Raw genomic sequence first — 14486 nt, 5'->3', positions numbered from 1 at the left:
GGGGGGCCAGTCCCAGAGATAGCCAGGAGGGGCAGGCAGGCCCTGCCCCACCACCCTGGACAGAGGCCTGTGACCCCAGAGTCTAGGCTGTGTGTATAGCCTGACCATCCGCTCACCTACTGCCCGCAGTATTCCTACGAGGGCAATGATGTCAGCGACCTGCCTGTGAACCTGTCGGTGGTGTGGAATGGCCACTTCGTCATTGACAACCCTCAGAACATCCAGGGTGAGCTGGGCAGGGTGCCTGGGGCTCGAGGGGGCGTGAGGGCAGGCCGGGCTGACCATGTCCCTCCCCACAGCCCACCTGTACAAGTGTCCTGCCCTGAGAGAGAGCTGTGGCCTCTGCCTCAAGGCCGACCCACGCTTCGAGTGCGGCTGGTGCGTGGCGGAGCGCCGTTGCTCTCTGCGTCCCCACTGCCCCGCCGACTCGCCTGCCGCCTGGATGCATGCCCGTCACGGCAGCAGCCGCTGCACCGACCCCAAGATCCTTAAGGTAGGCAGCCCCCCAGCACCCCTAGCCCCTGGCCACCTCCCGCTCCCTGCCCGGCTCAGCCCGCAGCGGCGGACTGCACCGGTGTCCCAGCCCTGGCCTCTCTGCAGCTGTTCCCTGAGACGGGCCCGCGGCAGGGAGGCACACGGCTCACCATCACGGGCGAGAACTTGGGCCTGCGCTTTGAGGACGTGCGGCTGGGCGTGCGTGTGGGCAAGGTGCTGTGCAGCCCTGTGGAGAGCGAGTACATCAGTGCTGAGCAGTGAGTGCAGCCTGGATAGGGTGGGCAGGCAGGGGTGCCCCGGCACCCAGGCCGGACCCTGCAGCCCGCTGAGGCCCCTTGGCATCCCGCAGGATCGTCTGTGAGATTGGGGATGCCAGCACCGTGCGGGCTCACGATGCCCTGGTGGAAGTGTGTGTGCGAGACTGTTCCCCCCACTACCGGGCCTTGTCCCCCAAGCGCTTCACCTTTGTGGTAAGCCTCTCCCCCGACCCCCGGTGGCTAGGGGGTAGCTGTACAGGGCAGACTGAGCTCTTGGTCCTCCGTCAGTCCCCTTATCCAGCAACACCTCTGTTCTGGTCTCCCCTCCCCTCCTTGTCTCCAGGTCCCTCCTGTACACTTTGGGCCCTGCCTGTGGGCTGCATATGAGAGCCCATGTGCACACGGGGTCCGGGAAACGGCTGGAGGTGTGAGCAGGCCTCTAGCCGGAAGGGCAGGCCTTCCCTGCAGCTCAAGGAAGTCCCTTCTTCCCATAGACTCCAACCTTCTACCGGGTGAGCCCTGCAAGAGGGCCTCTTTCAGGGGGCACCTGGATTGGCATCGAGGGCAGCCACCTGAATGCGGGCAGTGACGTCGCTGTGTCTGTTGGCGGCCGGCCCTGCTCTTTCTCCTGGTATGGGCTACAGATGTGGAGTGGGGGGCCGGGGCAAGGCCTACCTTCCCTGGGTGGTGGTTGGTTCAGATGGCTGCATGCCCCCTCCCGTTGCCCAGGAAACAAGGGCGGGTGTGGAGAGCCAGGCTGGGGTGATCACTATGGAAACCAGAGGCGGAGAGTGTTACCATGGAGACAGGCTACCTCCTAGAGTGGGAGTGGCAGGGCAGGCAGGGTTGATGGGTGGGCGGAGCCTGGACCTGAGGGGCGGGCCCAGCTGCCCTGTTTTGGGGTGAGGGGGATCCCTTGGGAGCACAAGTATTAAAAAAAAATTCTTAAGAGAGGAAAAAGTAATCTTTACAAAAGCCTTGAGGCTTGAAGTGGATAATTTTAGATTAGGGATGATAATGGAACGGCCCTTTAAATATTTTCCTGCAGTAATTATCCGCTCTCAGACTAATTATTGGTGTTTGCAGCCTTGCTGCAGGAGCGGGCCCAGTGGCGGGGGGCCTCCGCTGTGCTGAAGGAGCTGAGGGGACAGGGCCCAGGTGCAGGCAGTGACTGCTGCTCACTGGGAGTCACCAAGTGTTCTCTCCACCCTGGCCAGTTCATTCAGCCTCCTCATGGCCCAGGCTTGGGTTGGTTCGGTTATTCTATCAGGAGACAGAAGGAGGGGTGGGGTTAGCGACCGTGTGCCTGGCTCACCTTAGTGGGAATCCATGCTGAGCATGGCCTTCTGGGAGGCACACGCCGAGCCCCTCAGAGGGCCTGGCGGGAAAGTGGCTGGAACGGTCAACAGGTACCTGAAGTGGGTCCTGCTGGGGCTCCGTTTTACAGGTGGGCAGGTGAGGCCCAGGAAGTGCCGGTGCCTTGCCTGCACGGCTATTGGTGACGGAGCCAAGCTACTGAGCCTATCTCGTAAGCAAGCCCCACACCTGTGTCCTCACCGTCCCTCCTGGCTTCTCTAGGAGGAATTCCAGAGAGATCCGGTGTCTGACGCCCCCTGGGCAGAGCCCCGGCAGTGCCCCCATCGTCATCAACATCAACCGCGCTCAGCTCACCAACCCGGAGGTGAAGTACAACTACACAGAGGACCCCACCATCCTCAAGATCGACCCTGAGTGGAGCATCAACAGGTGGGTGCCCCTCCCCCACAGCCCGCCGTGAGCCCCCGAGACCCCATCTGTGCTGTGTGGCCCCTGCTGAGGGTGGGGCTCCTGCACCCGCCTCTCTTTGTGCTTCTCCGCACTGGGCGGGGGTGTGGGGGCGGCGGGGAGCAGGACCCACATGGGTGTGTGAAGACCTGGAGTGCTGCCGTGTCCTGGATGCAAGAGCCCAGTTTTCATGTTGGTCACGGACACAGATTGTCCGCCAAACTCTGGGCTGCTGGGCTCTTCAGAAAGATCAGACAAATGCAGTGAAGTGCCCAGAGTCAAGGCTGTCAGGACGAGGGACTGTGTGCACCTTGAGACATGGTTGGTGCCATTGGAGGTCCAGTGCACAGGGATTCTAACCTGCCCACCATCTTTGGGGAGCTCGACTGGCATGTCTGGCCCAACCTGTGTGTGTTGGGCCTGGGCAGAGCTTACCCCTCATGACCCCCTACCCCATCTTCCAGCGGAGGGACCCTCCTAACGGTCACAGGCACCAACCTGGCCACTGTCCGCGAACCCCGCATCAGAGCCAAATATGGAGGCGTCGAGAGGGAGAACGTGAGTCCTTGTGGGATCCCTAGCAACTTGTGCCACTGTGGGGGTGGGGGAGGGGGTGCGGAGGGGGGATCCTGGGGAGGGAAGGCGGCAGCCCCTTGGCCCTGCTGGGGCCTGACTGTGTGGGGAGCTGCCACCCCAGCATCCACACCTGCGTCCCCAGAGCTGCCTTGTGTACAACGACACCACCATGGTGTGCCGGGCCCCGTCGGTGGACAACCCCACGCGCAGCCCTCCAGAGCTGGGGGAGCGGCCCGACGAGCTGGGCTTCGTCATGGATGACGTACGCGCCCTGCTGGTTCTCAACGCCTCCTCTTTCCTCTATTACCCGGACCCTGTGCTGGAGCCACTCAGCCCCACGGGTCTCCTGGAGCTGAAGCCCAGCTCCCCGCTCATCCTCAAGGTGGGCCTCCATAAGCCTGGGGTTGGGGGGCCTGAGGGGGAGGGCTTGTGGGGCCATGGGGCTCTCTGGCTCACCCTCACCTCTGCAGGGCCGGAACCTCCTGCCGCCTGCGCCCGGCAACTCGCGGCTCAACTACACGGTGCTCATCGGCTCCACGCCCTGCGCCCTCACTGTGTCAGAGACCCAGCTGCTGTGCGAGTCACCCAACCTCACGGGGCAACACAAGGTCACGGTGCGTCCAGGCCCGCCCAGCCATGTTCTGGCTCCAGCTCTGGTCTCCTGCCTCCTCTCCAGCTCAGGTCTCCCCACCTGCCTTCAGCCCACTGACCCTGCCCCACCCAGGGCAAACCTGACTATGTGGGTAAGCCCCAGACTTGCTTATGGCCCAGAGAGAGGGCGGCTCAGCTCTTACTCAGCCCTGAGGGCCCCTGGTGGGTCCGGCACCTACCCTGAGTACCCGTGTCCCCACCTGCTGCCCGCTCCAGGCCAGGGGCAGGTGCCATGGGTCTCTCAAGGGGCATGGTACCAGGGGCCTCTGGAGCTTCCAGTGGGCAAGGGACCTCCTGAGTGGCTTGTATCCCCACCCCCAGGTCCGGGCTGGTGGCTTCGAGTTCTCGCCAGGGATGCTGCAGGTATACTCGGACAGTCTGCTGACCCTACCTGCCATCGTTGGCATTGGCGGGGGCGGGGGCCTCCTGCTGCTGGTCATCGTCGCTGTGCTCATTGCCTACAAGCGCAAGTCTCGGGACGCTGACCGTACCCTCAAGCGGCTGCAGCTACAGATGGACAATCTGGAGTCCCGAGTGGCCCTGGAGTGCAAGGAAGGTGCGTCGTCAGAGTCACAGGCATGCGTGCGTGTGTGCGGGGCAGGCAGCGGCTTGGGGGACAAAAGGGGCAGAGCTTGCTGAGGCTGCCGCCCCATGTGAGCCAGGCCCTGTTCTCCCCACAATTTGGCTCGGTATTCAGCCTTTTGGTGCCTTTGCTGTACAGGCGCGGGCAGACAGGTGAGGCTCTGACCAGGGCCTGCATCCGGGCCCTGGGGTGAGTCTGGCCTCTGTGGATGTTGCCAGAGACACAGACCCTGGAGCCACAGAGCTCGTGTCCGTGAGCCTGCTTGGCTGCAGGACCTCGTGTCGTGCAGGACACACGACCTTCTCCTGTCTCAGTTTCCTTGTCTGTAGGATGGGCGCGGTGATTCTGTCCCTGGGGTCAGGCATGGCACCAATGAGCTGGGGCCTTCTCTTTAGGCCCTGAGTACATACACAGCTTGGCCGGTAGTGGTCTTTGTCTTTTAGGGGCTGTGCTGGGAATAAGGCTTCAGCCTAGCCTCCTATGAGGGGCGTGTGTCCCTTAGGACCCTGCTGTGTGAGTGGTGATCAGCTCAGGGCCTTCAGTAGAGAGACGTCGTGTGGGCTTTCGTGCAGGGCGAGTCTGGGGCGCAGGCTGGCTTCCAGCATGGCCGGCCTGGACCCTCAGCTTCATCTTCAGCAGTCTCTCCCTGGGGTGCCTGGACCAACACAGGGGGCAAGCTCAGCCTTCCTGCTGGGACTGGCCCCACCCAGTCCCTGATGCCATGCCTGCTCACACGCCCCCCCTTCCCTAAAACCTGCTCTCCTGGAAGCCCCCCAGTGAGAGTTGGCAGACCCCAAGGGCAGGAGGGGGTACCCCGGAGAAGGGGATATGTCCTGGCAGGCAGGGGCCGCCCCACCTCCGTCCCACATGACCCAGAGAGGCCAGTGTGCCCCAGGCCCAGGCTCCTCCCCGGCAGAGCAGATACTGCTCTCCCTGCCTGTGCGCCGAGGGTACTGCTGCAGGGTGGGCAGAAGAGAGGTGGGCACACATGTCGGGGGCTGCAGGGAAGCCTGATGGCCTAGGATGGAGACCCTGGGCTGTGTGGTGGCCACTTGAGGGGGGCGGGTTTGGCTTCTGTGTGTGCTGCAGGCTCTGGGCACTAGACAGTAACCTTGGCCTGTGATGGCCAACCTCAGACCTGCTTAGCTTCTCTGGCTGCTGCGAAGTGGCACTGCAGGGCTGGGTGACCTGGGCCCTGGGCCAGCCTGGGATGGCCCCTGTCTCTTCATGGCTCCTGGCTTGCCGGGGCGGTTGCAAGGGGTGGATGGAGCCATACTCATGGTCGCTGACAGGTGAAGGACCTGTCTTAGGGGCTAAGAGCAACCTCAGACATTGTGCAGATGCTGGCCATAGCTCTGGAAGGCAAGTGGTGGGAGAGTTCCTGTTTGGGGCATGAGGAAAGGGACCTGAGCAGGAGGCAGGGTGTGAGGCCCCGGGAATGGCTGCTGCATGGGGGCCTCGTGCCTGCAGCAGGCCTGACATTGGGCTGTTGGTAGCTTCATGGGGATTAGAATGTCCCATCTGGTCAGGACCCCGGCCTGTCTGAGAACTGAAAGGTCGTGGACCAGCCCACCCATCCTGCGGGCCACAGGCAGGTGTGCGAGCCTTGGGTGGGAGTCAGGTGGCCTGGATGGGGAGCTCCGTGGGCAGGGAGAACCTCGGGAGGGGGCAGCTGTATGCTGCGGCCAGCACACAGGACGCCTTGATCTGCCAGCACGGCGTGGGGGGCAGAGGCCAGCGGGTGCTGCGGGGCCGGCCAGGCGGTGATAACCAGGCGCTCGGCGGCAGTGCCCCGGAGATGAAGGTCCCGGCTCTTAATTAAACCTGCCAGTCGGGCCCGAGCCCGCCTGGCGTTCCTCTGGCTCCTGATCAGATAGTGCCTCCCCCGTGGTGCTGCAGGGCAGACACCTCACAGCTCTGGAATGTTCCGTTGAGGTCTGCCCTACCCCTGCCTGCCTTTGTTTCTGAAGGAAACAGAGCTGCTCCAACCAGGGTGGGCGATGGAGAGGGCCCAGCGGTCTGAGCCTGGCGTGTGGTGGTTGTCAGAGTGGAGGGCTCCGGGGCCTGGAGAGACCCTCCTGTCTCCTCTCCCTGGCCACATCCCTCTTCTTCCCAGCAGCTATGGCCTGGGAGCCAGGGCGAGCAATGTGTACCCTTAGGTAGTAGAGGAAGCTGGCCTCCAGAGCTTCCCTGCCCCCCGGTGCCAGGGTTAACTGCAGGAAGTCCCTCTCAGCCCGGCCCCGGGCACGCCACCTTCTCTGCTCTTGTCTGGTGCCTCCTGTGACCCATCAGAGGGACAGAAGTTTTGTCTGCATGTCAGCGTTGGGAGGCCTGGGGGTTTCCTGAAGGTTACCCAGCCAGGGAGCAGCAGAGCCCGAGTTGGAGCCTAGCCCTGAGGGGGTGCTGCTGGGGCTGGAGGGGTACCTGCCTTGACACCTTGTGTGGCTGCAGCCTTTGCGGAGCTGCAGACAGACATCCACGAGCTGACCAACGACCTGGATGGTGCCGGCATCCCGTTCCTTGACTACCGGACGTATGCCATGCGGGTGCTCTTCCCTGGGATCGAGGACCATCCAGTGCTCAAGGAGATGGAGGTGGGCTGTCGGCTGGAGCTCACGGGAACGTCTGCCTGCTCCCGGGACCCCTGGGGGATGGCCCAGACGAGTTGGAAGGGGCCCTGGGAGGCAGGGCCCTCGGCTCCCTGTAGTGCTTCTGCTGTGGTGGGGAGACGGGCCTGGTGGGGGCCTGGGGTGGGGCTGGCCCGCATTCCAGCCCGTCGCCCTGGCTGGAGCTCCGGCTCACTGGGGCCTGCCTCTGTTCCAGTGAGGCCTTCGGTGCGTCGTGTGCCACAGGCCCGTTCACCGGGGCCATCTGCTGGCTGGTTCGGATGCTGAGCTTCGCGGGGCAGGGGCTGCTGCTGTGTGGGCTGGGAGGTGGGGGGCCCAGCAGAAGTTTGCATGGCTCTTTGGGGTAAGTGTGGGGCTGATGGCAGAATGGTGGCCATCGTGGAGCTGGGCTTTTGGTTTGTGGAGCTATTGACGGTACTCGGGCTCTGGGCGTGAGCTTGCTGAGAGGAAGAGGGCTGGCCCCGAAGTCCTCTAGGGGCTTCCCAGAGGCAGGCTAGGAGCCCAGTCCTCAGCTAGAAACAGGCAGGGGCTCAGCAGATCCGCTCGGTCATGCCATCTGGCCGAGGGCATCCCATCTCTGCATGCTTTGGATGTGGGGGAGCCCATTCCCTGTCGCAGCTCTTTTGGTGGGATAGTCCCTCTTGAGCTCTGCTGGAATGGGCCTTCCTGTCACTCTGGCTCAGGCCCGGATAACCAGGGCTGCTCAGCAGCTCCTCATCCCTGGGATGGCTGCCACGTTGAGGGCTCCACGTGCTTTATCGCATCTCTTTCCTGATGTGACCATCTGCTGTGTCAATATGAATGTTCTCTTAGTTATGACTGTATTCTACTTGGGTCTTGTCACCTATCTGCCTGGGCTGGCAGCAGTGGCACCGGCAGCTTCCAGCATAGTCTGGTGGGGAATCTCCTGTTTTGCTGTGCATAAAAGAGAGAGTAGGGTCCCTGGAGCCAGCCATGCCTGCATTCCACCCCCTTTCCCCACTTCCATGTCATATGGCCCTGAACAAGCCTCTTTCTCTTCTGGACTTTGTTGTCCTCTATGGCGTGGGGACAGTGATTCCTGTTGTGAGTGCAGACTGAGACATGGCTGTGCTTTGCTGGTGCCCAGCAGATGGGGCATTGAGTTCAGCTTCCTCCTAGCTATGGGAGAAAGGCTGCAGGAGATGGTGGTTCCAGGATCCGACTGCAAGGAGGGTGGCCCTCGTTCTGCACCTTGCACTGACACTGGTCTGCCCCGGTCCCTGCCTGTGATGTGTTTCTCAAGTAGTTTCCTGGACACATTCCCTCTGCCGAGGACAGTTGAGGCCCCGGGACCTGTTAGGGCAACGTGTCACTCTCTTGCAAGGCCCCCTCTCTGGCCCTGCCTTCAGCCTTCCTGTCCTGCCTCTCGTGTGGGAGCTGGGTGCCCCTCCGGGTCTGAGTGTGCCCATGGGTTGCCCCCTCTCCCCCAGGTGCAGGCCAATGTGGAGAAGTCGCTGACGCTTTTCGGGCAGCTGCTCACCAAGAAGCACTTCCTGCTGACCTTCATACGCACGCTAGAGGCCCAGCGTAGCTTCTCTATGCGGGACCGGGGCAATGTGGCCTCGCTCATCATGACGGCCCTGCAGGGTGAGATGGAGTACGCCACGGGGGTGCTCAAGCAGCTTCTGTCCGACCTCATTGAGAAGAACCTAGAGAGCAAGAACCACCCCAAGCTGCTGCTGCGGCGGTGAGCCCAGACTTCTGCCTGCGGACACGGGAGGCCGAGCCAGTGTGTTGGGTGCGGGGACCGTGCCCCGGGCCATGCCACTTCGGGCACCCGGTGGCACCAAGCCAGAGCGGTCCCACTCAGAAGCTGGGCTCTCTGGGGCAGAGTGCTGGGGTTTCCAGGGCAGCCCCTTCAGCGCCCTGGGCGGCGGTGGGGCGGGCGCAGTGGGCGTTGGAGTCAAGCCCCCACCCCTGTCCATGTTGTGCCCCCAGGACTGAGTCAGTGGCGGAGAAGATGCTGACCAACTGGTTCACCTTCCTTTTGTATAAATTCCTGAAGGTAGGTGGCAGCTGAGGAAGAGGGAACGTCCTAGATGGGGTGTTGGGCAGGCGGATGGGCTCAAGGGCAACAGAAAGGAGAGGGATGGGCAGGGGCAGGTCTCAGCCCAGAGGGGCTCAGCTTGGGACCGGTTCTCAGCAGGCACTCCCCCAGGACTTGTGTCCCATTAGCCTCTTTCCTCCTCCTCCTCCTGGAGGCTGACCACGCCTCACCCAGCCCCGAGGCGGGAGCAGACACCCCAGAGGTGGTGAGCGTCTGGCTGAGCTGGAGTTTGGACCCAGGCCCACGTCTCAGTGGCTGAGCCCATGGCCTGGCGCCAGGGATGGAGGGGATGTCTGGGCAGGGGCTTCTGTGTGTCCAGCACCCAGTGCTGGCCAGCCTTGGGGGCTCTTGTTGGCGACTGTTTTTGAGAGAGGGTGGCTGCCTGGGCCTTCTCTGTTGCCTGGACAGGCCTCCACCCTCAGAAGACGAGCTCTGGAGGCCCATGGCCAGCCTCAGAAAGGGGTGGAGGCTAACTACGGGTCCAGGTGGGTTTTGTTTGGGATGTGAGTAATGAGACCGGTTGCTCGCCATTTAGAAATCAGATGATTCAGACATAAATGTCTGGCTTCCCTTAAAATCTGAAGGCTTGGCAGACAGGCCTGCAGTCTTGAGAGGTGGAGGGTGGCGGGGCCCCATTGTGGCCCAGTGTGCGTGCTTCGTGTGTGCTCCTGCCTGGTCCCCGGTGTCTGGTTGATGCCCTGCAGGTGGCCAGGGTCATAGGCAGTGGGGCCCAGGGGCCGTGGGTGGGGGCTGGCGCAGGTGGCCTGGGGCTCACTTAGACTGTGGTTGCTTCTTCGCTGTGGACCTCAGCTGCCGGGGTTCTCACTGAGTCGGGGATAGCGGCGGACCCTTGGAGGTGCCTAGGGCAGGGTCTTACCCTGAGTTGGGGGGAGATGTGTGGGTGGGGCACAAGGGCAGGTGAGAAGGGGCAGGAAGTCAGGTGGATGAGGGATTTGAGCACAGGTGTGAAGGAAGGGAAGGAGTTAGCCAGACCAGGGGAGAAAGGCCCTCGAGGTGCGTGCCAGCTCCAACCTGGGGGAGCCGGGGGAGCCGAGCCAGGGCTTGTCCCATGGGGCCCACGGTGGGAGGGGACAGCAGCACTCTCAGAATCCTGGGCACGTAGCAGGTGCCCTGTAAGCAATGTTACTGTTGCACAAAACTGGTGGCCGGTGACAGACTCGTGCCCTTCTTGTGGAAACTCGCTTCTGTGCAGATTGCAAAAGGTACTTACGTGCTTGTAAAATGGTGCTCTGTAAGCCGAGGGAAGCCCTGCCTCTGTTCCTTCCTGTCTGGACCTGACTCTCTGCCCCCAGAGAAAGGGGGCTCATTCTGACATCCAGTCTGAGAAGCTGGGCTGGCTGTGTGTGTGCTGTGTGAGTGGGACTCTGGAGCCACAGATGGATGGAGTGCATGGGCCTGGTGCCATCTGAGGGTTGTGCTTTAGAATCGCCATCGGGGCCTGCTTTGTGGAGGGGTAGAGACATGAGGGATAGTGAGTAGAGGGACAGGGACAGGGAGGCCACGTTTACTCAGAGCACCACTTCTTCCAATTCCTGTTTGCCACTTCACCATGCACATGAGGGAACGTACTGGGCCGGACGGGATAACCCAGGGCCACGAGGGGGCAGGTGACTATGCTGGGACTCCCTGCCCATACCTGCTGCAAGGCCAGGTGCCTGAGACTTGCCTGGGCTGCCTTTGTCCACAGCAGAGACCTTGGGAGAAATTTCTGGTTGTAGGGACAAGAGGAGGCAGAGGCTCTGAGGCAGGGACACACTGAGCTGTTGGAGGTATAGGCAATGGCCTTGGTGGCCGCAGTGTGGGGAACCAGAGGGAAAGTGGTCAGAGGCCAGAGGGGCAAAGTGGACTTGTGCCAAGTGCCAGGGGCCCCCTTCAGGGCGTCTTGGCCATGGACTCCTGTGTCCCACAGTGCTGGACAGTCACTGCTCCGGGTCAGTGTGTCTGCACCCATGGTTGCATTGGCTTACTGCCCTCCAGTGATGGAAGGAGGGGCGGTCCTCTGCCTGCAGGGCTGGGTCCCAGCTGGGTGGGCCTCCAACATCCAGCCTGCCACCTTGGGCAGTGCCGTGCGGCCCAGGGTCCACCGTGCCTGGGGCTGTAGGGAGCCTAGGCTTTGTCCTGTGTGTGGTGCTGGCTGCTCCTCTCGGGCTCCGACAAGCGGGGTTCTGGAGCACAGGCAGGAGGCTGTGGTGCTGGGCCCACTGAGGCCTGAACTGGGGAAGCTTCGGGGGGGAGTGTACCAGCCTGGGTCTTACTTGGTATAAACCCAGCTTGGCCACGAGGCATTTCTCTCCTTGTGCTCCCAGCCCTCATGGTTGAGGCCGCACTAGAGTTTTCACTTGGAAGCTCATAGGGGCAGATTGAGTGGACCATTTATTCTCTTGCACTGTCTTCATGGGGCTCTCAAACCAGGGTTCCGCTTGCCTCTTTCATTGCGGGAAGCACGTACATAGCTGCGTGGGGGGCGGGGGGGCAGAGGCGGAAGCCCCCAGGTATCCTGGACGCTGCCTGACCCACCTGCCCTCTGCAGGAGTGCGCGGGGGAGCCGCTCTTCATGCTCTACTGCGCCATCAAGCAGCAGATGGAGAAGGGCCCCATCGACGCCATCACGGGTGAGGCCCGCTACTCCCTGAGCGAGGACAAGCTCATCCGGCAGCAGATCGACTACAAGACCCTGGTGAGCGTGAGCCCGGCCATCTCATGCAGCCCTGCCCTCCCTGTGCCCCCCAGCACAGCGTGCACCCCTGGAGAGCCAGGGTTTGATACGGCCCCCTTCCCTGCCCGCAGACCCTGAACTGTGTGAACCCCGAGAATGAGAACGCACCCGAGGTGCCGGTGAAGGGGCTGAACTGTGACACGGTGACTCAGGTCAAGGAGAAGCTGCTGGATGCTGTGTACAAGGGCGTGCCCTACTCCCAGCGGCCAAAGGCTGGGGACATGGACCTGGGTGAGCCTAGCTGTGGCTTGGCAGTGGTGCCACTGGGGGCCTCCGGGAAGTTAGGTTCTATGAGCCTGAGGTTGCAGGGCAGCCCTGGGGTACTGTTAGAGGCCACAGGCAGTGAGCCGGATGCTGGGTGCTGGTCTGGAGGTGCTGGAAGCCGTGGGGGGTTCTGCGGGAAGGGCTGTGGTCTGGGCTGAGCTCGGGGAAGTTGCTTCTGGCCAGGGTGGAGGGGAGAAGCCGGAAGTCCACTTCAGGAGCCACTGTCCTGCAGGCAGAGAGGCAGGGAGTGGGTTCCTGTGCATTGTAGGAGCTAGGAGGCTGTCAGAGCTGGCATGGGGGGCCACTTGGCTCATGAGCCAGACAGGTAGGGGCATCTGCAGAGCTGGAAGGGCTAGAGCAGGCAGCAGAGGTAGAGGGCCTGGGGGTCCCGTGGTAGCAGTGACCAGAGAAGCCAGAGCTGGGGCCTTAAATGCCAGGCCAAGGAGGTGGGCCCAGAGCCCTGGAAAGCAGGACATGCCCACAGCAGGGCAGCTGCCATGGGGCGGGGGTAGGGCTGCCAGAGGAGGTGTGGGCGGGGCAGGGACACAGGACCTCCCTGCAGTGGTATGTGTGTCCTGCTCAGAGCCAGAGCCGGGAAGGGAGCCTAGCCTCGAGGAGGGGAGAAGCCTTGTGTTTCCCTTACTCTGCTGTTCCAGGCCTCTCACTGAGTGTCCACAGGGCACCCTGTCCCCTCGGGGCCTGTCTGTCCCCTCCGCTGGGAGAGGCCAGGATCTGGCAGAGGGAGCAGTAGGTGGGAGGCGCCTGCCCCAGTGGCCCACCCCTCCAGCGCTCTCTTCCCTGCAGAGTGGCGCCAAGGCCGCATGGCCCGCATCATCCTGCAAGATGAGGATGTCACCACCAAGATCGACAACGACTGGAAGAGGCTGAACACACTGGCTCACTACCAGGTGACCCCCCCGACTTCCTGACCTTCTGGCCAAGGCTTGGCCTCTCCTCCCGGGGCTCCGGGGCAGTGCGGGAGCCAGCGTCCAGGCCCCTCTGGCTCTGGGCAGTACATCCTAAGAAGAGGATATAGGGGCCCACACAGCCCTGCAGGTGCACTGCTGGGGAAACTGAGGCTTGGAGCAGTGAGGCGACTGGCCTCCAGGCTCAGAACTGGAACGGGGGTGTCCTCTGGGCCCGATGAGGGGTCACATGTCTCTTGGTTCTCTGCCCGCAGGTGACAGATGGGTCCTCGGTGGCCCTGGTGCCCAAGCAGACATCCGCCTACAATATCTCCAACTCGTCCACCTTTACCAAGTCTCTCAGCAGATACGGTGAGCGGGTGCATGGGGACAGCAGGGCCCACAGGCCTGGGTGGGCGCCTCCCCGCGGCTCCCTGCACAGGCTAGGACGGGGCTTCTTTGTGGCTCGTCACTTGGAGAGATGGCTTTTCCCTCCAACGTGGAGGCTCCCTTTCCCTGGATCATGCATTAGTGGTCCTTTTGCTGTTGCCTCAATGTCTCTCTCTGTCCCCAGCAACCCAGGGCGGTGGGGCTGTTGACTCCACTGTTTTCAGCTTGGATCAGGGAGCTGCCAAGGCCGCCCAGCCAGCAGCAGGGTGGGCATGGGTGCTAGGCATGGAGGGCACCCCAATGACAGCTGGGGTCCCCACAGAGAGCATGCTGCGCACAGCCAGCAGCCCCGACAGCCTGCGCTCACGCACCCCCATGATCACGCCCGACCTGGAGAGTGGCACCAAGCTGTGGCACCTGGTGAAGAACCACGACCACCTGGATCAGCGGGAGGGCGACCGAGGCAGCAAGATGGTCTCAGAGATCTACCTGACGCGGCTGCTGGCCACCAAAGTAGGCCTTGGTGGGCGGGTGGTGGGGATGCGGCAGGGACACCCAGGCCCAGGCCTCAGAAAGCTGTGGTCAGAGTAGATCCCCTCCCCCTTGGCCTTATCCTATGGCCGCATAGACCTGGGTGCCTGAGATGGCAAGGGGGCAGCCCGGTGGCCCTCCTGGAGCTCTGTGCCCTCTCCTGCCTGCAGGGCACGCTCCAGAAGTTTGTGGATGACCTATTCGAGACCATCTTCAGCACAGCGCACCGGGGCTCAGCCCTGCCGCTGGCTATCAAGTACATGTTCGACTTCCTGGACGAGCAGGCCGACCAGCACCAGATCCACGACTCCGACGTGCGCCACACATGGAAGAGCAACTGGTAGGTTCCGGAGGGCCGGTGCGGCAGGTGCAGGGGTGTGGCCCGGGGGCAGGGGATCGGGCTGGGGAAGGTGGGGGCTGCGGGGCCTAGGGGTCTGGCCCCAGGGACAGGTTTGCCCAGGTGAGGAGAGAGGCTCCCAAGCTCACCACACCCACGCTGAGGCCATCCCCTCTGTGGGCAGGCCTTCCTGATTCACCCATCTTGGGGGCATCTGCCGCCTCCCCGCCCAGGTCCTCTGCTCCAACTTGCAGGACTTGCTTTAGGGGTGGGGAGGTGGACATGTGTGTGTGTGTGTATG

At 62.8% G+C, this 14486-nt stretch overlaps 1 protein-coding gene across 1 annotated transcript in view; it reads left to right on the top strand.

Moving 5' to 3' along the window:
- The window catches only part of LOC111159000 (plexin A1), a 49741-nt gene that overhangs the window by 27874 nt on the left and 7381 nt on the right, over positions 1–14486 (top strand). The window contains exons 11-29 of the mRNA XM_022521359.1: positions 130–226; positions 300–493; positions 601–752; positions 845–965; positions 1247–1383; positions 2331–2498; positions 2981–3074; positions 3235–3474; positions 3563–3706; positions 4065–4299; positions 6778–6920; positions 8405–8661; positions 8913–8979; positions 11573–11719; positions 11830–11989; positions 12827–12930; positions 13203–13299; positions 13640–13830; positions 14019–14188. Coding sequence (XP_022377067.1) covers positions 130–226; positions 300–493; positions 601–752; positions 845–965; positions 1247–1383; positions 2331–2498; positions 2981–3074; positions 3235–3474; positions 3563–3706; positions 4065–4299; positions 6778–6920; positions 8405–8661; positions 8913–8979; positions 11573–11719; positions 11830–11989; positions 12827–12930; positions 13203–13299; positions 13640–13830; positions 14019–14188 — 2918 coding nt within the window. The remainder of the gene's footprint in view (positions 1–129; positions 227–299; positions 494–600; positions 753–844; positions 966–1246; positions 1384–2330; positions 2499–2980; positions 3075–3234; positions 3475–3562; positions 3707–4064; positions 4300–6777; positions 6921–8404; positions 8662–8912; positions 8980–11572; positions 11720–11829; positions 11990–12826; positions 12931–13202; positions 13300–13639; positions 13831–14018; positions 14189–14486) is intronic.

This window comes from Enhydra lutris, unplaced genomic scaffold (genome assembly GCF_002288905.1).
Source record: "Enhydra lutris kenyoni isolate GAN:26980312 unplaced genomic scaffold, ASM228890v2 scaffoldscaffold66, whole genome shotgun sequence".
Lineage (NCBI taxonomy): Eukaryota > Metazoa > Chordata > Mammalia > Carnivora > Mustelidae > Enhydra > Enhydra lutris.
The sequence above is the reverse complement of the archived record's forward strand: the minus strand, read 5'-3'. Positions and strand labels throughout refer to the sequence as shown.